General features: G+C 37.5%; 1 protein-coding gene across 1 annotated transcript in view; it reads left to right on the top strand.

Annotated features, from left to right (window-relative positions):
• Positions 1–22,454, top strand: part of LOC113193532 (cytochrome P450 3A9-like) — a 32,741-nt gene that overhangs the window by 5,703 nt on the left and 4,584 nt on the right. Inside the window, exons 5-10 of the mRNA XM_026404130.2 lie at positions 1,235–1,348; positions 1,612–1,700; positions 2,365–2,513; positions 16,396–16,523; positions 18,116–18,182; positions 21,717–21,877. Coding sequence (XP_026259915.2) covers positions 1,235–1,348; positions 1,612–1,700; positions 2,365–2,513; positions 16,396–16,523; positions 18,116–18,182; positions 21,717–21,877 — 708 coding nt within the window. The remainder of the gene's footprint in view (positions 1–1,234; positions 1,349–1,611; positions 1,701–2,364; positions 2,514–16,395; positions 16,524–18,115; positions 18,183–21,716; positions 21,878–22,454) is intronic.

Below are 22,454 nucleotides of genomic sequence, written 5' to 3'. Positions count from 1 at the left end.
TTCACTTTTTAAAAACTTTGGGTGCTGGGTCTAGCTCAGTTGGTAGAGTGCTTGCCTCGCAGGCACAAAGTCTGGGGTTCAATTCCCAGCATCACAAAAAATTTTTAAAAAACTTTGATTAATGTATGATAATATGTTCAATACATACATATATTCCACACTGCCCAAATCCAGCCTCTATTTACTTCCCAACATGTCCAAATCACTAATCTGCACTCAAATGAACGTTTTTACTTGTCTTTCTGTATATGACTGAACATACATTGTAGAATTATTCCTGATGCTTGAGAGAAAGCATTCAGTTTGCCACAAGTAAGTATACTGTTAGCAGAAAATGGATTTTTGTACTCTTGGTCAAGTTGAAGAAACTTCCCTCTGTTCCTAATCTCCTAAATTTTTACAGTGAATGAATTGCTTAACACCTCACCATTGCTTATTTACTCAAGTTTATCAACTTGAAATAGTAAGTAACACTGTTGCCGAGGCTGGCTTTGAACTTGCAATCATCCTGTCTCAGACTCCCAAGCTGCTGGGATTACAGGCATGCATCACTGTGCCTGACTGGAAGCATACATTTTAATACAAAAATGTATTTTAGATGATGGAACTAAATTTCAAGGGTTTTGCTTTTGTGGGCTAGCACCCAGGTGAAAAATAGAATTATCTTCCTTTCCCCCTCTGCCCTTGTAGAAAATATTGGAAGAACTTCCATTAATAACTTGTGTTTTTCTGTATTACACTTATATTCCAAATCTTTTAAGTTTCAAATATTAATATTTTTAAAATTATCATATCTAAGCACCCCTTTATCAAGATGCTTATGCTGTAAATGCATATAAAGACAGAATTGATCTTAGGTAGCATACAGTTGACCAAGAACACCTGATATCTGTCACCAACCCATTTCTGCTCTGCATAGCCCTGGAGGTTGTACTAGGTCTTCTTCCTGTCTATTCCACTGGAAAAAGCTTCAAACCAAGGGGAATTTTACATCTAAACAAAGGTTGCAATATAAAGTCCAAAAATGGTGTGAAGTGCCTGGGTGTCTCTTCCAAACTCACAGGAGGCTAGGCACTTGGAATAAATACTGTTGAGTATCTGACATAGTGCTAGCTACCTAGTAGGCAGTCACTAAACATTTTTTTAAGTAAATCATGCTTGTTTAACAAACTTTTGCAGCTGTTGAGACCTCCAAATTTATGTAGGACAAAATCTCTTTTCCTCTGGGCTCTAGGATTTTGGTCCAGTGGGATTTATGAAAACAGCCATCTCTTTGTCTGAGGATGAAGAGTGGAAGAGAATAAGAACACTGCTGTCTCCAACCTTCACCAGTGGAAAACTCAAGGAGGTAATAAAATAGGAGGGCTTTTCACTGGAAACTTAAAGAATAAATCTAGGTGTGGGTAGAAAGTGATATGGATCATAGTTCCTTTCCAAGGGATAGTCCTCTGAATTTGAACTTCCTAAAAATGTTCTTTTGTCTTTATGTTTTAGAAGAGATATAGTAAGATTCATTATAAATGTCTCATACTTCTTCATCCTGGGAAAACCATAGCCTTGGGGACTGTGTCTCCTTACTGAACTATGGGTGATCTTGTGTTTTGTGCATAGATGTTCCCCATCATTAACCAGTATGGAGATGTGTTGGTGAAAAACATGAGACTGGAATCAGAGAAGGGCAAATTTATCAACTTGAAAGAGTAAGTAGCAGGGCAGCTCTGGCATTCCAAGCTCTACCAGGACCCCCTCCAACTGCCTGCCACATAACTGAATTCCAAATGTTGAGCTTGTACAATGAGCAGAAAAAGCAAGAGTTTGGAGTCACAACTCCAACTGTTATTCTAAGAAAGAAGTGCTCCCAGGAGGAGTCAGGGAAGCTGGGGGAGAAAGGATCTCTCCTGTATCCACCAAGGTTTGATAAACTAGAAGACAAAATACTGTCAAGGTCAAGGTCACCTTTTTTGAGCCCTCTAGGAAGACTCAGTTATTCTACCCTTGTCCTGCTGAAGCTCAGTTTGTATACAACTGTCATCATCCACATTCTATTTGTGCTACTGTAGTGTGTCTGATTATGGATCTGATTCCTGTGTGGGTGAACTTCTTGAGTTCAGAGGTGAGTCTAACTCACCTCACTGTCCCTATCAGTCCTGGCACAAGGGAAGTACCTCATTTGCAACTCATAAAGGCCTCATAGTCAGTGTGAAGGGATCATGGACTCATAGTCCAGCAGAAAACTGTGACAGTGTGTGGCTCATTGCTTGTCTTGCCTGGGTATGTGAACTTCCTCCTACTTCTTCCTGCATGTGTAGTAGAAGGATTGGGAAGATGCACTGATTTTAAATTTCCATGTCTTTCTCTATTCAGCATTTTTGGGGCCTACAGCATGGATGTGATCACTGCTACTTCATTTGGAGTGAACGTCGATTCCCTGAACAACCCACAAGATCCCTTTGTGGAGAAAGTCAAGAAGCTCTTAAAATTTGATTTCTTTGACCCTTTGCTCCTCTCAATAAGTATGTGGACTACCATGTTATTCGTTTCCTCTCTCTATTTAAATAAGATCATTATTGATACATAATTAACATACCTTTTAATTACCCCACTTAATTTATACAATTCAATGGTTTTCAGTACAAAGATATACTCAGCCATCACTAGTGACCATTTGTCAACTCAGAAGCAGGCTATCATTTCATTATCAACTCTCTATTCCCCAAGCCTAAGCAACCATGGATCTATTTTCTGACTCTTTAGATTTGCTGATACTGTGAATTTTCTATTAATGAATCCCACAGTATGTGGCTTTGCATGTCTGACTTCTTTCATTTATCATTGTGTTTTCAAATTCTTCCATCCTGAAGCATGTGTGACTACTTCATTTCTTTTTTTAAAGAAATTATTTATCTATTTGTTCTAATGAATTATACATGTCAGCAGAATGCATTTCACTACATAAAACACAAATGGAGCACATGTTCCTAGGGTAATGATGTACATCTCATTCAACCATCTTTCCTACACTCATCCCCCCGCCGTTTCCCTTGCCCTATCCAAACTTCCTTTATTCCTCAGATGACCCTCCCACCCATTATGGATCAGCATCCACTTATGAGAGAAAATATTTGGCTTTTGTTGTTTTGGGATTGGCTTACTTCACTTAGCATGATATTCTCCAACTCCATCCATTTATCTGAAAATGTCATGATTTTATTCTCTTTTAATGCTGAATAAGATTCCATTTTGTATATGTACCACATTTTCTTTATCCATTCATCTGTTGATGGGAATCTAGGTTGGTTCTGCAGTTTAGTTATTGTGAATTGAACTGCTATAAACATTGATGTGGCTGCATCACTGTAGTATGCTGATTTTAAGTCCTTTGGGTATAAACAGAGAAGTGGGATAGCTGGGTCAAATGGTGGTTCCATTCCAAGTTCTCTGAGGAATCTCCATACTTCTTTCCAAAGTGGTTGCACCAATTTACAGGCACATCAGCAATGTAAGTGCCTTCCCCCTCAAATTCTCACCAACATATATTTTTGCTTGTATTCTTCATAACTGCCCTTCTGACTGGAGTGAAATGAAATCTTAGAGTAGTTTTGATTTGCATTTCTCTAATTACTAGAGATGTTGAACATTTTTTCATATATTTTTGTTGCTCAATTGTATATCTTCTTCTGAGAAATGTCTGTTCAATTCCTTAGCCCATTTATTGATAGGGTTATTTGTTGTGCTGTTTTTTGTGTTAAGTTTTTTGAATTCTTTATATATCCTGGAGATTAGTGCTCTATATGATGTGCATGTTGTAAAAATTTGCTTCCATTCTTTAGGCTCTCTCTTCACCTTATTGATTGTTGCTTTTGTTGATAAGAAACTTTTCAGTTTGAATCCGTCCCATTTATTGTTTCTTGATTTTATTTCTTGTACTTTAGGAGTTAAGGAAGTCAGAGTCTGATCTGACATAATGAAAGTTTGGGCCTACTTTTTCTTCTATTAGGTGCAGGGTCTCTGGCCTAATTCCTAGGTCCTTGATTCATTGTGACTTAAGTTTTGTGTATGGTGAGAGGTAGGGACTTAATTTCATTTTGCTACATATGGAATTTGAGTTGTCCCAGAATCATTGTTGAAGAGGTTTTGTTTTCCCAATAAATGTTTTTGGCACCTTTGTCTAGTATGAGATAACTGATTTTGTGTAGGTTTGTCTCTGTATCTTCTGTTCTTTACTATTGGTCTACATGTCTGTTTTGGGGCCAATATGGATTTCCAGTTTTGCCAGCACCATTTGTTGAATAGGCTCTTTTCCCCAGTGAATGTTTTTGGCACCTTTGTCTAGTATGATATTCATGTGGGTTTGTCTCTGTGTGCTCTATTCTGTACCATTGGTCAACAAGTCTATTTTGGTGCAGATACCATGCTGTTTTTGTTACTATAGCTCTGTGGTATAGTTTAAGATCTGTTATAGTGATGTGATAGCTATTCTGGGTCTCTTATTTTTCCAAATAAATTTTATGATTGCCTTTTCTATTTCTTGAAGAACATCATTGGGATTTTAATAGGGATTGCATAAAATGTGTATAACACTTTTGTAGTATGGATTTGCCAGAATTTAATTGAGACATTTTGCATCTATGTTCATTAAAGATATTGGTCTGAAATTTTCTTTTGTTGATGTGTGTTTGGCTGGTTTAGGAATCAGGGTGATACTGGCCTCATAGAATGAGTTTGGAAGTGTTCCCTCTTTTGCTATTTCATGGAATAATTTGTGGAGTATTGGTATTAGGTCTTCTTTGAAAGTCTTATGAAAATCTGTCTGGTCAGGGCTCTTCTTTGTATGTAGGCTTTAGATGGTGTCTTCTATTTCCTTACTTGAAATTGATCTGTTTAATTTGTGTATATTAGTTTGATTCAATTTGGGTAGATCATGACTCTAGAAATTTGTCATTGTATTCGATATTTTCTATTTAATTGGAGTATAAATTTTCAAAATAGTTTCTAATTATCTTCTGTATTCCAGATGTGTCCATCATGATATTTCCTTCATTATCACAAATTTTATTAATTTAATTTTTCTCTCTCTTTATTCCTGTGGCTAAGGGTTTATGAATTTTGTTTTTTTTTCAAAGAACTGGCTTTTTGATTTGACAATTTTTTCAATTGTTTCTTTTGTTTCAGTTTCATTGATTTCAGCTCTGATTTTAATTATTTCCTGTCTTCTACTATTTTTGGTGTTGATTGTTCTTTTTTGGGGGGACTTTGAGATGTAATGTTAGGTCCTTTATTTATTGACTTTTTCTTTTTTTAAGGAATGAACTCCATGCAATGAACTTTCCTCTTAGTAGTGCCTTCATAGTGTCCCAGATATTTCTTTCTTTTGTTTTTTTTTTAGCTTGTAAAATCATGTTTATTGAGTTCAATCATCACAGAATGATGAAGCAGATTTTTCTGATGGCTACTTGTTACCATGAATATACTCAATCTTTCCTCACATTTTAGAAACTTTTAAATTTTTAGTCACATGAAGGGACATAGCAATGACAATTGCTGGAAGAGAGTCCTTATTGGGTTTTAACATGTTTTCGCATCATCTGAGCACAAGTGATGAGAACTTTTGTTGATATAGCAAACAAACTTGAAAAACAGAGGGTGTCTTTCTTCAGGGCAAAGGGCAATTATGTTTCTTCTCCAACATAGTGAAGTTAATGCCTTCCATTGGGTAAGATTTGGGCAGACTTGTCTGTGGACCTTTGAAAATTGGGGTTATCTGAGACTGGGATTTGTTTGTTTGTGCTTTGGCTTTAACACAAACCTAGTGTTTGGGTAGTACACACCTGAGCTTCTCCACCTTGACTCTTATAAGGGAACAAATGTAAACATGATGTTCAGCCTTGTTGATGCAAGCTATTAAATCCCTTTGTTTCTGACCCACATGTCTCTGCTAACAACCAAGAAACTATGGCAGGTTTAATTGTTAGTTTGCAAAGTAGACCAAAATTTCAGAACATTCATAGTTCTTGACAATGATAAGTCTGAATGGTATAGTGGAGGAGAGTGGTCCCTAGGTAGCACAGAAAGAGCAGCTTTTATAAAAATGTGAAACTTGAATTGTGACTTGAACCTACTTTCCCCAATATTGAACTCACTGCTTAAAAAAGATAGTAAATATTTTTCTGTTAAAAAAAAAGATGGTAAGTTTTTTTCATAAAAACCTGTAACTTTAACTTTTTTTTTGGCTTTTTTTTATTGTTGGTCGTTCAAAACATTACATAGTTCTTAATACATCATATTTCACAGTTTGATTCAAGTGGGTTATGAACTCCCAATTTTACCCCGTATACAGATTGCTGTATCACATCAGTTACCCTTCCATTGATTGACAAATTGCCTTTCTAGTGTCTGATGTATTCTGCTGTCTGTCCTATTCTCTACTATCCCCCCTCCCCTCCCCTCCCCTCCCCTCCCCTTTTCTCTCTCTACCCCTTCTACTGTAAATCATTTCTTCGATTTGTATTATCTTGTCTTACCCTTCCTTTCCTCTTATATGTCATTTTGTATAACCCTGAGGATTGCCTTCCATTTCCATGCAGTTTCCCTTCTCACTCACTTTCCCTCCCACCTCTCATCCCTGTTTAATGTAAATCTTCTTCTCAAACTTTCGTCCCTACCCTGTCCTTGTTTACTCCCCTTATATCAAAGGGGTCATTTGGTATTTATTTTTTAAAGATTGACTAGCTTCACTTAGCATAATCTGCTCTAATGCCATCCATTTCCCTCCAAATTCTATGATTTTGTCATTTCTTAATGCAGAGTAATACTCCATTGTGTATAAATGCCACATTTTTTTATCCATTCATCTATTGAAGGGCATCTAGGCTGATTCCACAATCTTGCTATCGTGAATTGTGCTGCTATGAACATCGATGTAGCAGTGTCCCTGTAGCATGCTCTTATTAGGTCTTTGGGGAATAGACCGAGAAGGGGAATAGCTGGGTCAAATGGTGGTTCCATTCCCAGCTTTCCAAGAAATCTCCATACTGCTTTCCAAATTGGCTGCACCAATTTGCAGTCCCACCAGCAATGAACAAGAGTGCCCTTTTCCCCGCATCCTCTCCAGCACTTATTGTTGTTTGACTTTCTAATGGCTGCCAATCTTACTGGGGTGAGATGGTATCTTAGGGTAGTTTTGATTTGCATTTCTCTGACTGCTAGCGATGGTGAGCATTTTTTCATGTACTTATTGATTGATTGTATGTCCTCCTCTGAGAAGTGTCTGTTCAGGTCCTTGGCCCATTTATTGATTGGGTTATTTGTTATCTTATTGTCTAATTTTTTGAGTTCTTTGTATATTCTGGTTATTAGGGCTCTATCTGAAGTGTGTGGAGTAAAGATTTGTTCCCAGGATGTAGGCTCCCTGTTTATCTCTCTTATTGTTTCTTTTGCTGAGAAAAAACTTTTTAGTTTGAGTAAGTCCCATTTGTTGATTCTAGTTGTTAACTTTTGCGCTATGGGTGTCCTATTGAGGAATTTGGAGCCCGATCCCACAGTATGTAGATCATACCCTACTTTTTCTTCTATCAGATGCTGTGTCTCTGATTTAATATCAAGCTCCTTGATCCATTTTGAGTTAACTTTTGTGCATGGCGAGAGATAGGGATTCAGATTCATTTTGATGCAAATGGATTTCCAGTTTTCCCAGCACCATTTGTTGAAGATGCTATCCTTCCTCCACTGCATGCTTTTAGCCCCTTTATCAAATATAAGAAAGTTGTAGTTTTGTGGGTTGGTTACTGTGTCCTCTATTCTGTACCATTGGTCCACCCGCCTGTTTTGGTACCAGTACCATGCTGTTTTAGTTACTATTGCTCTGTAGTATAGTTTGAAGTCTGGTATCGCTATACCACCTGATTCACACTTCCTGCTTAGCATTGTTTTTGCTATTCTGGGTCTTTTATTATTCCATATGAATTTCATGATTCTTTTATCTATTTCTACAAGAAATGCTGCTGGGATTTTGATTGGCATTGCATTAAACTTATAGAGAACTTTTGGTAATATCGCCATCTTGATGATGTTGGTTCTGCCTATCCATGAGCAGGGTATATTTTTCCATCTTCTAAGGTCTTGTTCTATATCTTTCTTTAGGGTTCTGTAATTTTCATTGTATAAATCTTTCACCTCTTTTGTTAGGTTGATTCCCAAGTATTTTATTTTTTGGGGGGATATTGTGAATGGAGTAGTTGTCCTCATTTCTGTTTCAGAGGATTTGTCGCTGATATACAGGAATGCCTTTGATTTATGCGTGTTGATCTTATATCCTGCCACTTTGCTGAATTCATTTATTAGTTCTAATAGCTTCTTTGTAGACCCTTTTGGGTCTGCTAGGATAGAATCATATCATCTGCAAATAGTGATAATTTAAGTTCTTCTTTTCCTATTTTTATGCCTTTAATTTCTTTTGTCTGTCTAATTGCTCTGGCCAGTGTTTCGAGGACTATGTTGAACAGAAGTGGTGAGAGAGGGCATCCCTGTCTTGTACCAGATCTTAGAGGGAATGCCTTCAATTTTTCTCCATTCAGAATGATGCTGGCCTGTGGCTTATCATAGATTGCTTTTACAATGTTGAGGTATGATCCTGTTATCCCTAATTTTTCTAGCGTTTTGAACATAAAGGGATGCTGTACTTTGTCGAATGCTTTTTCTCCATCTATTGAGATGATCATATGGTTCTTATTTTTAAGTCTATTGATGTGGTGAATAACATTTATTGATTTCCGTATATTAAACCAGCCTTGCATCCCAGGGATGAATCCTACTTGATCATGATGTATAATTTTTTTGATATGTATTTGAATCCGATTCGCCAGAATTTTATTGAGGATTTTTGCGTCAAGGTTCATTAGAGATATTGGTCTGTAGTTTTCCTTCTTTGAAGTGTCTTTGTCTGGTTTCAGAATCAGGGTGATGTTGGCCTCGTAGAATGAATTTGGAAGTTCTCCCTCTTTTTCTATTTCCTGAAATAGCTTGAAAAGTATTGGTGTTAGTTCCTTTTTAAAGGTTTTGTAAAACTCTGTTGTATACCCATCCGGTCCTGGGCTTTTCTTAGTTGGTAGTCTTTTGATGGTTTCTTCTATTTCCTCTATTGTTATTGGTCTGTTTAGGTTGTCTATATCCTCCTGGCTCAATCTGGGCAGATCATAGGACTCAAGGAATTTATCTATGCCTTCACTATCTTCTATTTTATTGGAGTATAAGGATTCAAAGTACTTTCTTATTATCTTCTGTATTTCTGAAGTGTCTGTTGTGATATTGCCTTTTTCATCCCGTATGTTAGTAATTTGGGTTCTCTCTCTTCTTCTCTTCGTTAGCATGGCTAAGGGTCTGTCAATTTTATTTATTTTTTCAAAGAACCAGCTTTTAGTTTTGTCAATTTTTTCAATTGTTTCTTTTGTTTCAATTTCATTAATTTCAGCTCTGATTTTAATTATTTCTTGCCTTCTACTTCTTTTGCTGTTGTTTTGCTCTTCTTTTTCTAGGATTTTGAGATGAAGTATGTGATCATTTATTTGTTGTTTTTTTCTTTTTTTGAGGAATGAACTCCAAGCAATGAATTTTCCTCTTAGAACTGCTTTCAATGTGTCCCATAGATTCCGATATGTTGTGTCTGTGTTTTCATTTAACTCTAGGAATTTTTTAATTTCCTCCTTGATGTCTTCTAAAACCCATTGATCACTCAGCAACCTATTGTTCATTCTCCAGGTGATGCTTGATTTTTCCTTTCTTCTTTTATCATTGATTTTCAGTTGCATTCCATTATGATCAGATAAGATGCATGGTATTATCTCTACCCCTTTGTATTGTCTAAGAGTTGCCCTGTGACATAGTATATGGTCTATTTTTGAGAAGGTTCCATGTGCTGCTGAGAAAAAAGTGTAGCTACTTGATGTTGGGTGGTATAGTCTATATATGTCAATTAAGTCTAGGTTGTTAATTGTGTTATTGAGTTCTATAGTTTCCTTATTTAACTTTTGTTTGGAAGATCTGTCCAGTGGTGAGAGAGGTGTGTTGAAGTCTCCCATGATTATTGTATGTTGGTCTATTAGACTCTTGAACTTGAGAAGGGTTTGCTTGATGAACACAGCTGCACCATTATTTGGGGCATATATATTTATGATTGTTATGTCTTGTTGGTGTATGGTTCCCTTTAGCAGTATGAAGTGTCCTTCTATATCCCTTTTGATTAGCTTTGGCTTGAAATCTATTTTATTAGATATGAGTATGGACACTCCTGCTTGTTTCCGCAGTCCATATGAGTGATATGATTTTTCCCAACCTTTCACCTTCAGTCTATGTATATCTTTTCCTATCAAATGCGTCTCCTGTAAGCAGCATATTGTTGGGTCTTGTTTTGTGATCCATTCTACTAGCCTGTGCCTCTTAATTGGTGAGTTTAAGCCATTAACATTTAGGGTTATTATTGAGATATGGTTTGTTCTTCTAGCCATATTTGTTTATTGATGTTACTAAACCTGATTTGTTATCCTCTTTGACTACTTTCCCCCCTTTACTGTCCTATCTCCCATTGTTGGTTTTCAATGTTATTTTCCATTTCCTCTTCCTGTAATGTTTTGCCAAGGATTTTTTGAAGAGATGGTTTTCTAGCTGCGAGTTCTTTTAACTTTTGTTTATCGTGGAAGGTTTTAATTTCATCTTCTAACCTGAAGCTTAATTTCGCCGGATACACGATTCTTGGTTGGAGCCCATTGTCTTTCAGTGTTTGAAATATGTTATTCCAGGATCTTCTAGCTTTCAGAGTCTGTGTTGAGAGATCAGCTGTTATCCTGATTGGTTTACCCCTAAATGTAATCTGCTTTCTTTCTCTTGCAGCTTTTAAAATTCTCTCCTTATTCTGTATGTTGGACATCTTCATTATAATGTGTCTAGGTGTGGATCTCTTATGATTTTGCACAATCGGCGTCCTGTAGGCTTCTAGGATTTGGGATTCTGTCTCATTCTTCAATTCTGGGAAGTTTTCTCGTATTATTTCACTGAATAGACTGTTTATTCCTTTGGAATGGAGCTCTGTGCCTTCCTGTATCCCAATGACTCTTAAATTTGGTCTTTTGATATTATCCCATAATTCGTGGATGTTCTGCTCATGGTTTCTTAGCAGACTTGCTGAGCTGTCTATGTTCTTTTCCAGTTGAAATACTTTGTCTTCATTGTCTGATGTTCTCTCTTCTAAGTGATCTACTCTGCTGGTAGTATTCTCAATTGAGTTTTTAAGTTGGTTTATTGTTTCCTGCATTTCTAGGATTTCTATTTGTTTGTTTCTTATTACCTCTATCTCCCTGTGAAATTGATCTTTTACTTCCTGGATTTGTTTGTCAATGTGATCTTTCATTGTCTGATTTTGCTGTCTCATGTCTTCCTTGAGACTCCAGATCATTTGAAGCATATATATCCTGAACTCTTTATCTGATATTCCATCTGTTGCAGCTATTACCTCTTCTAAAGTTGAGTTGACCTGCATTGCTTGTGGTCCTTTCTTTCCTTGTCTTTTCATACTGCTCGCGTTTCTTTCTGCTTGGTGCAACTGTTGTGTTTTTGAAATTTACCCCCTATTTATTTATGTTGCTCTTGTATAGTTGAAAAGTCTCCCTTGCAGGTGCGGACGGCAGCTGTGCCCCTACTCCAATTGGGGTGACATGTCTACCACGCTGGCGTCTCTCTGGGCCTGTTCCGGGAGTGGAAGGCAGCTCTGCTCTGCCCCTATTCCAATTGGGGTGTCGTGACTACCATGCTGGCAGGTCGCTGGGCCTGTTCAGGGCGTGGGCGGTGGGCTTGGCTGGCGGGATTCCACCTAATGGCAGTCCCTAACCTCCCTGCTTGCTAATTAATGGCTTCTCTGAGGCGCCACACCTTCTGTAGCTGCGGGGCAGGCCGCGGGAATCAGTTGGCCTGGATCTCCGGGGTCCTGCTGCTGGCTGTTTTGATGTTGCAAGCTGTTGGAGAGTGGTGGTGTATCCTTCAGCTTTCCCGGATGGTGGCCGCTGACTGCCTGGATGGAGTGTCCACTGTGGGGGATGGGACGGGACTGTACTGCTTCCTTCCCCTTCTGAAATCCCGTACTCGGCCCAAGGGTCCGTGTGGGCTTGGCTGGCGGGATTCCACCTAATGGTAGGCCCTAAGCTCCCTGCTTGCTAATTAATGGCTTCTCTGTGGCGCCAAGCCTTCTGTAGCCGCGGGGCAGGCCACGCGGATCACTTGGCCTGGATCTCCCGGGTCCTGCTGCTGGCTGTTGGGATCCCTGGCACTCTATCACTTTGATTTTTTCTGCTTGCCCCTCCCCCAGCGCTGGCTAGCCAGGTTTCGTTTTGGCTGCTACTGGGAGAAGGGGTTGGAGGTCAGGTGTCTCTAGTTTCCCCCTAGTCTTTATGGAGGCTCAGCTTGATACTCCCTCTCCCGGCAAGCCTAGGAGAGATTTTATGCGAATTCCCGCTGTCTGGGGGGTGAGCTGAATGACACCAACCTGTTTTGATGTTGCACTCTGAAGGAGAGTGGCAGTGTATCCTTCAGCTTTACCGGATGGTGGCCGCTGACTGCCTCGGTGGAGTGGCCGCTGTGGGGGATCCCAGATATTTCAATATGTTGTATCAGTGTTCTCTTTTACCTCTAAGAATTTTTAAATCTCCTCTCTGATGCTTTCTGCTATCCCTTGCTCATTCAGTAGCATATTATTTAGTCTCCAGGTGTTGGAGTAGCTTCTATTTTTCATTTATCATTAATTTCTAATTTCATTCCATTTTAATATGATGGCATGCAGGGTATTTGCTAAGAGTTGTATTTGCTAAGAGTTGCTTTGTGGCATAATATATGGTCTATTTTAGAGGAGGATCCATGTGCTGCTGAGAAGAAAGTGTATTCACTCATTGATGGATGAAATATTCTCTATATGTCTGTTAAATCTAAGTTATTGATTGTATTATTGAGTTCTATAGTTTCTTTGTTTGGAAGATGTATCCAGTGGTGAATAAGGTGTGTTAAAGTCACCCAGTATTATTGTATTGTGGTCCATTTTACTCTTGAAATTGAGAAGAGTTTGATGAATGTAGATGGCCTTTACATTTGGCCTTTTCATGTTGTCCCATAATTCATTGTTTGGGGCATAAGTATTTATAATTGTTATTTCTTGTTGATGAATGTTTTTTTTTCAGCAGTATGAAATGTACTTCTTTATTCCTTTTGATTAACTTTGGCTTGATGTCTACTTTATTTGATATGAGGATGGAAACCTGTGCTTGTTTACACAGTCCATGTGAGTGGTATATTTATTCCCAACCTTTCACCTTCAGTTTGTGGTTGTCTTTTCCTATGAGAAAAGTCTCTTGAAGGCAGCATATTGTTGGTTTTGTAAAAAATCCAATCTGCCAGTCTATGTCTTTTGATTGATGAGTTTAGGCCATTAACATTCAGGGAAATATGGTTCATATTTCCAGTCATTTTGCTTTATTTTTGGTTTGTAACTTGACTTGGTTTCTCCTTTGATTGGCTTCTCCTTTAGTGTAGTTCCTCCCTTTGCTGATTTTCATTGTTGTTTTTCATTTTTTCTTCATGGAATATTTTGCTAAGGACGTTCTCTAGTCCAGGCTTTCTAGTTGTAAATTCTTTTAATTTTTGTTTATCATGGAAGGTTTTCATTTTATCATGAAATCTAAAGCTTAATTTTGCTGGATATAGGATTCTTTACTGGCATCCATTTTCTTTCAGAGTTTGGTATATGTTGTTCCTGGACCCTCTAGCTTTGAAGGTCTGGGTTTAGAAATATGCAGAGATACTAATTGATTTCCTCCTATATGTAATCTGATTCCTTTCTCTTTTGGCTTTTAAATTTCTTTCCTTATTCTGTATGTTAGGCATTTTCATTGTTATTCCCCTTGTAGATCTGTTGTGATTTTGTACACTTGGTGTCCTATAAGCCTTTTGTTTTTGATTTTCCAATTCATTATTCACGTTTGGAAAAGATACTGATATTATTTCATTAGATAAATTGTTCATTCCTTTGTTTTGGAACTCTATGCCTTCCTCTATGTCAATAATTCTCACATTTGGCCTTTTCATGTTATTCCATAATTCATGAATGTTCTGCTCATGGTTTCTTATCATCTTTACTGTGTGGTCAACTTTACTTTCAAGATTATATATTTTGTCTTTATTGTCTGAGGTCCTATCTTTCAAGTGATCTAGTCTTTTTGTGATGATTTCTATTGAGTTTTACATTTGGTTTATCGTTTTCTTCATTTCAAGGATTTCTTTTCCTTTTTTTCTTTTTTTGTAGAATCTCTATCTCCTTATTGAAGTAATCTTTTGCTTCCTGTGTTTGCCTATGTAGCTCTTTATTGAAATGACCTTTTGTTACCTGTGTTTGCTTTCTTATATCATCCTTTAATTCACAGAACATTTTAATTACATACATCCTGAACTCCTTCTTGGACATCTCTTCTGCTGTGCTGGCCAGTGTTTCTAGTAATGTATCTTGGTTTGTTTGGGGCACTTTTTTCCCTTGTTTTTTTTTCATATTGTTTGTGTGTCTTTCCCTTTAGCAGTGTAGATCCAATGTATTAGTTTTTATCGATAGATTTATACTGTCCCTGAAGGATTCCATTACCTCTCCTTTAAGGAAGAGATCAATATTAACATATCCGAATGCAAACAATATGCAGGCTTAATTAAACCAAATAGCTTCTATTGAGATGTTTACAGTTTTGTCACAATAGACAGAAATGGTGAGTTTAATTATTATCAACCATGTAGAGGTAGGTTGCAAAAGTATCTACAGTTTATAATGGTGGACAAAGAGAGAACTTGGGGGAGGGGTTAGGATGAGATTTTAAGGAGGTAGGAGATGAGTATATAGAGTTATTAGATCTTAGGAAACATAAAAGCGGAATCAAAAGATGTTGGCTAGTAGCAGGAGAAAAGAGAGAAAGAGACTTTGGGGAGACAGATAAGTGGGAAATAGAGAGAGAGAGAGGTGGAGGTAGAGAAGAGAACAGCAAATGATTTCATTTGCTAATATTCTGTTGAGATTTTGCATCCATAATTATAAAATATATCAGTTTGTAGTTCTCCTGTGTTATCTTTGTGTTAAATCTTAGGATTAGGCTAATATGGGCATTTTAGGATCTTTTACAAGTGTTAAATGTACTCTATATTTAAAAAATACAAGATATTTCTATGAATGTTTGTAAAGAGGTAAAGAATTGGTATTAGTTTTTTAATGTTTGGTAGAAATGTCCATGAAAAATCTGGACCTGAGCTTCACTTTGTAGAAAAGTTCTTAGTTTCTAATTTAGTCTCATCACCTGATGTATTTAAATGTATATTTTGTATTACTTTTTGTGTCAGTTTCTGTTTTTGTGTATTTTTAGGAATTTGTCCATTTCATGTATGTAATTTGTTAATTGTTGTGATAATCTGATTGTTACAACGTCTTTATATTTCTTTCTACGTATTTCTTTCTATGTATTTTTATTTTGAATGCTAGTAACTGTAGCCTTTCTATTTCTGGTCAGTGTAGCTATTATTTTGCCAATTTTGTTGTGTTTTTTCCAAAGAATTGCATTTGTTTTCACTAATTACTTCTATTGATTTTATTTTTTTATTTGATTAGTTTCCACTTTGATCCTTAATATTTTCTTCCTTTTTTCCCTTTAAGTTTAATTTGCTCTTCTTTTTTTCATGATTTATTGTGTAAAATTTGATCATTCATTTGTGCTCTTTATTTTATGTAATAGATAAGAATTTCCGTCTGCACAATGATGGCTTTTTCTCCATTTCACAAGTTTGATATATTATGCCTCCTTTTTTACCTTTCAATACTTTATTTGTTTCACTATATTTCTTCATTCATCCAGTGTTTATTTAGGTGGATATTGATCAATTTGCCCATACTTTGAGTTTCCCAATTTTCTTTCTAATAATGCCTTCTGGATTCCTCCTGTGGTGCTTGAGGAACACATGCTCTGTTGGTTCCATCCTGGATGCTCATTCTTGAAGAGCATGATTAACTGCAGCATCAGACTGAAGCCTAGTTTTATCCAAAGACACTCTATTACAGTACATGAAGGGGAAATGGGTCAGGGTTTTCATCTTTCTCCTTTGGTCACACCACAGAGGCAGAAGGGGCCACTGATCTCACTACTATGATGGTGGCCCTATATATGACATCCTCTTGCTCAGCCAGTGGCCTGGAGCCCAATGAGCAGTCTCAGAAGGAACAGTTCCTCTTTAGGAACCCTTATGACTTCCACTTTTCTGATTGGTAGAAAAGATGTAATTGCTCCAGGTAAATTTTACATTTTTCACTGAAGTGTCCTTTGTTTTTTCTTTCTCCTGCAGCCATATTTCCATTCCTTACTCCAATTTTTGAGGCAATGAATATCTCTATGTTTCCAAAGGATGTCACAAATTTTTTAAAGAAAGCTATAAGCAGAATGAAAGAAAGTCGCCTTCAAGAGAAACAACAGGTAAAATCTGGTGGTGGTTACAGAGAAGGTTCTTTTTGATCACTTATTTGCCTATGGGTGAATGACTTCCATACTTCTTTGTATATTTTTAAAAGGTATATGAAGAAGAATTCTTGGTTGCGAGTAGTATAGGGTTTCCATTTGGAGAGAATAAAGAACTTAGCATCTGGTAATAGAGATACAAGACTGAATCAGAGAGGGAACTGAATTAGAGTAAGATGTATTCCATGCTTTTTATAATTATGTCAAAATGGACTCTACTCTCATATAACTAAAAAGAACTAATAAAAAAGACTTAAATAAATAAAATTATATATTCCAAATACTGAAAAAATAGTGAACCAAAGAGAAAGCATTTACAGTTAAATGATGGGCTTGGAATTTAGTTTGTCAAGGCATAAATATTGCTGATAGAAAAAGTCCCAAATACTCTAAAAAGGAATCCTTGTACATTGTTGAGTAGAATGTAAATTAGGACAGCCTTTATGGAAAACTGTGTGGAAGACCCTCAGAAATCAAATACAGACCCACCGTATGATCCAGCAATCTCACTACTGGGTATCTAGCCACAGGAAGTGAAATTAGAATGTCAAAGAGAGATATGTACTCGCATGTACTCCATGCTGCACTATTTTAAAATTGTTCCTATTAATTGAGCCAAATAGATTTTGAAAACATCCATCATCAGGAAATGACAAATGCAATTAAAGATGTATTTAAACTGACATAAACATCAAACAGAATATACATATATCAAAGAAATCAGGTTACCTAGTTAATATGTACAGCTTAATGTTTTATATATCAGTTGAAATGATTTTTTAATAGAAGAAAAACATTTTATCATATCCCGTTTCTTCAATAGATAAAATTTCAACATAAAAATTATCTTTTGGTGCTTTAATTTCATCAGATTTTATATTGGCAAAGAATCATTGCATTTCCAAACCTCTCACTTTACAAAACTCTCCACAGAAGGCATCCTCAGGGTAGCTGGTACTCTCTGGCCCCTCATGGAGCAGGCATGGGGTTCTTTAGGTGAAGGTTTTGTCTCATGTATGAAGCCCAGCACAGGATGTGTGCAGGACAGGGAGCCAAGATGGGCCCTCCAGGTTTCAGGACAAAGTTCATAGCTTCAAGCATGTTGGGATCTTTCAAGAAGCTTGCCTAAAATCTGATGATGAGCTCTAAAAATGGCAGGAGATTAATCTGTGGCATCTTTGGTGAAGAATTAAGGCAGTAAAACAAAATATTGCAGTTCAGGACTCTTCCCTGAGCAAACAAATGTTACAGGAGACAAAGCCAACCACTCTCTGTCCAGGAGGCTGTGTTCAGAATCCACAGAAGCTCACAAGCGGGGAGAGCAAAGAGCAGTAGTTGTTGGACTCCACAGCCTGTTTTCACTCAGGGAAAGGTCCTACTCTTCAAAGTTTATAGATGGATGCTTTTCTTCACTGATGACTTAGGAAACTCCAGCTGGACTTCTGAATTTAAAGAAGTCATAGTCTCAGAAGGGAAGATAAGTTCTGCACTCTTAATTTTTTTCTGACTTCATAATTAACCTTCTATCTTTGAAATCTCTCTGTTTCTAGCATCGGGTGGATTTTCTTCAGCTTATGATAAATTCTCAGAATTCCAAAGATGTGGAGTCTCATAAAGGTAAACAAGGTTGCTATCTCGTCTACTGATGGGGAAACTCAGAGGGAAGTGTGTTCTGGAAATGTGCAGGAGATTCTCGAGGAAGAAGAGCATTTCTACCAAGTTACAGAAAGGCCATGCTTGGATATTATATACAGTAGCCTGAGGAACTTCCTAGAGAAACACATCTAAAACCATGTTCAAATGTTGAAGCTGATATAAACAAATATTTCTTTTACCAGCATGGTATTTTTATTCAACTTATTTTCTTACTATTTTTATTTTGATGCTCAATTTCTCCCATATTTTTCCCTGGAACCCCTTTCATGTAAGCTCCTGAGTCCTCTATTATTCTTGTCACCTTTTTAATGATTGTTTTAAAAGTAGCTTCTGTTTATTCTGGCCATAGCAATATTGAACTGAAAACATAGAGGTTCTCCATGTAGTCATGCTTCACTCTTAATATCCACCACTAGAGAGTTATATTTATCACAGTTCAGGAACCTGTATTGACACACTTCTATCATTCAAAGTCCACAGATTTCCTTAGGGTTTGCTCTTGGTCTTGTACATTCTATGACATGTATCCACATTATAGTAGCATACAGTGTATTCTGTGCCCTTTTTATTTATTTTCCAAGTATTTTTTTTGCTTTCTGGTTTAAGATATTCCAGGTTTCTGCTCTGTTTCTGCTCTGTTTTTGTTTTTGCAATTAATGGAATTTAGAAATCAAAATTTGTGATCATCTTGTGGATTTTTGCTCTTAGATACTCTCTGCAGACAAGATTTTTAACATGAAATATTTCTACATGGAGCAGAGGACAGAAATATTTCTGTATCTACTCCCATCCAATGATATAAACTATTTTTCTCTCTCCTTCAATTTTTTTCCCTAATTTACAGCTTATTTCTGTAATAAACAAATACTCCCATTGGAGTTCTAATTCATGGTACCCAGTGCCTTGACAACCATCTGAAAAAATTCCTGAATGTTGAGCAATTAATTCTAGAGATGAGGACTGGGCTTACTATAGCCTGCTAGTGTACACATTTTTTTTAAAAAAAATTTATTTTTTAGTTGTAGGTACACACAATACCTTTATTTTTATACAGTGCTAAGGACCAAACCCAGTGCCTCACATGTGCTAGGTGAGTTCTCTACCACTAGCCACAACCCTAGCCCCAGTGTACATATTTTTATGTTCACATGTACATGTTATCTATCTATCTATCTATCTATCTATCTATCTATCTATCCATTCATATATCCATCTATCCTGTATGTTTTAACCAGTTTTATTCAGCTTTCTGTGATGAAGGAAACAGTCTATAATTTAACTCATTAATAAAATAACCACCAAACACATGTGCCTACTGAGCACTTGATACATAGTTAGTGCCACTGAGGAATTGAAGAGTATTGACTTTTAATTAATTAAAATTTAAACACCCACACATGGCTAGTAGCTACGAATGCAAACATCTGAGCTCCAAACCTTGACTTATTTTTTTGGTGCAGGGGACAGGGTTACCAGGAATTGAACTCAGGGGTACTCAACCACTGAGCCATATCCTCAGCCCTACTTTGTATTTTATTTAGAGACAGGGGCCTCATTGTGTTGCGTAGTGCCTTGCTGTTGCTGAGGATGGCTTTGAACTCGTGATCCACTCCTCAGCCTCCCACAGGGATTACCAGTGTGTGCCACTGCACCTGGCCCAAACCTTGACTTTATAGTCCTATTTCATGGGTTTCATACTCACTGGGATAAAAGATTTGATAATTAAATCTTCCCATAACATTATCATAGAAAATCATCATCCATCCATCCATCCATCCATCCATCCACCCATCCATTCATCCATCCATCCATCTATCCTATATGTATCTACCCAGTTCTATTCAGCTTTCTGTGATGATGGAAACAGTCTATTTGACATGTGGCTAGTGCCACCGAGGAACTGAAGTGTATTGATTTTTCATTAATTAAAATTTAAACATTCACATATGGCTGGTAGCTACGAATGCAAACATCCAAGCTTCAAACCTTGACTTTTTTTTTTTGGCATTGGGGAGTGGGGTATCAGGGATTGAACTCAGGGGCACTCAACCACTGAGCCACATTTCCAGCCCTACTTCATATTTTATTTAGAGATAGGATCTCGTTAAGTTGTATAGCACCTCGCTGTTGCTGAGGTTAGCTTTGGACTTGTGATCCTCTTGCCTCAGCCTCCACTGGGATTACAGGTGTGTGCCACTGCACCTGGCCCAAACTTTGACTTTTTAGTCCTATTTCATGGGGTTCAAACTCCCTGTGATAAAATATTTCATAATTAGATGTTCCCAAGACATCATCATAGAAAAACATCATAGGAAAAAACATCAGTAAATCTGAACTCTGTAGACCTTTCAAACACTTGTTTTGTGTATTATTTTTTTTTATCCTAAATTGCATGTTTGGCATAGGGACCATGTTTATTTCAGGGCCCCAGCTAAAAGTCCTGATGCATTCCAAGATACATGAGTTAATTTCATGATTGTGCTTAGCTTCTGTCAAGGGAAAAATCATGATGGAGGTCAGCTTCTATGAGAAGAGCTATTTGGTGTGCATGAAGTAGCGCAGATAGAGGGCATATTCTAGGGAAGGTGACATTCACTCATGTCTGAATAGTGTTGTGTTTTACTAAAATACACCCTACTTTTTCCCCACGTGTCATGTTTACTGTCTCTCTATTGACAGTTTTCTTTTGATACTTTAATGACATTCATTATATCAGTGTCAGTCACTACTCTTCTAACATTGTGTGTTACTGTGTAGTTTCTGTGTATTCTGAGATCATCCATTTTGAAGACAGGTACCCCAGGTCTTCTATTACCTGATACCTCTCACTGGCATGAGCCCTACTTCTCAAGGGAAGATATGCACAAGAATCATCACATTTCATGGAACTTCACATTTTGACTTGGTAGTTCTAGGGTGGGTTTGACATTCTGTGTTTCTAATAATTTCCCAAATGCTGTTGATGCTGTTTGTCCATGGACCAGGCTTTGAGTAGCAACAGTCCCTTTGCTGCCCAATATTTCCTTACATTTCCTCCAACATGTTTAGATGAAAGATTCTTCAGTTGACCACACACTGAAACCTTAGTATTATAAACAATCAAATCAGTGTTTCAAGCTATATGTTACCTAGAATAATTTAAAATTTTCCTGGATGAGAATATCATCCCCTTTTTTACTTACACAAAATCTAAGGGACATATTGATCATACTGTGTATCTTAGATAGAAATGGTGTCTCTTGAAATTACCTATCTTTGGTGGTGCTGAGAATGGCACAGCTAGAAGCCCAGTCCAAGTGTGGTATAGACCTCAGGAAAACTGGATTTAAAAAGTTTTCCATTGTCTCCTCTATCAGATAAACTCTGAGAATGACCCTGAACTGCTTTTCCATGGTCCTGCCTGGTGATTGTGGGTTTTAATGTGATTTCTATTAATCCAAACCCTGATGTTGTGATTTGCTGGTTTTACCTAAATTGTGTTTCCTCTTCCATTAGCCCTGTCTGACCTGGAGCTTGTGGCCCAATCAATTATCTTCATTTTTGCTGGCTATGAGACCACGAGCAATGCTCTTTCCTTCATTTTGTATGAACTGGCCATCAATCCTGATGCCCAGACCAAACTGCAGCAGGAGATTGATGCGGCTTTGCCCAATAAGGTGAGAAGATGGTAACTGGAGAGGGAGGAGAGAGGCGGAGCCTCAGCAAGACTGCCTCCTTGTCCCTTCCTAGGAGGCTTTGTCCAAAATATAGTCACTGATTCTTTTCACCAGCTCTGTTTGGAAAAGATCTGAAGAGACAAATGAAGGAGAAAACAGTGTTTTGGAGAAAATGCTATTTCCAAAACTACAAGGAATTTTTAAGAGTGAAATTTCAGTTGTATCCATTAACCCATTACCAGTTACCATGATGATACCTAGGAAGTGTAAGCTTGTGTCACTAAAGTGTCCAGATCATTGGCTCTGCTGAGATGTGGCATGAGCTCTTGCCTGGCTGTCTACTGAGTGAGCCTGGGCTTGGTGGGCAGGCTGACTCTGCTCTGATCCACACATCTTCACACTCTAGTCATGTATTAGAGAGAAGCTGCCAAGGGATGAGTCAGGTTTTCTGGCTCCTGAACCAAACTCTTTACTTCTACCGGTCTCCTCTCCAATGTCACACCAGGCATTAGCCACATGTTGTGCTTGCTGTCCTCACACCTCTGCCTAAACAGGGAGTCTATCAGATATCAAAACA

This window comes from Urocitellus parryii, chromosome 9 (assembly GCF_045843805.1).
Source record: "Urocitellus parryii isolate mUroPar1 chromosome 9, mUroPar1.hap1, whole genome shotgun sequence".
NCBI classification, from domain to species: Eukaryota; Metazoa; Chordata; class Mammalia; order Rodentia; family Sciuridae; genus Urocitellus; species Urocitellus parryii.
The sequence above is the reverse complement of the archived record's forward strand: the minus strand, read 5'-3'. Positions and strand labels throughout refer to the sequence as shown.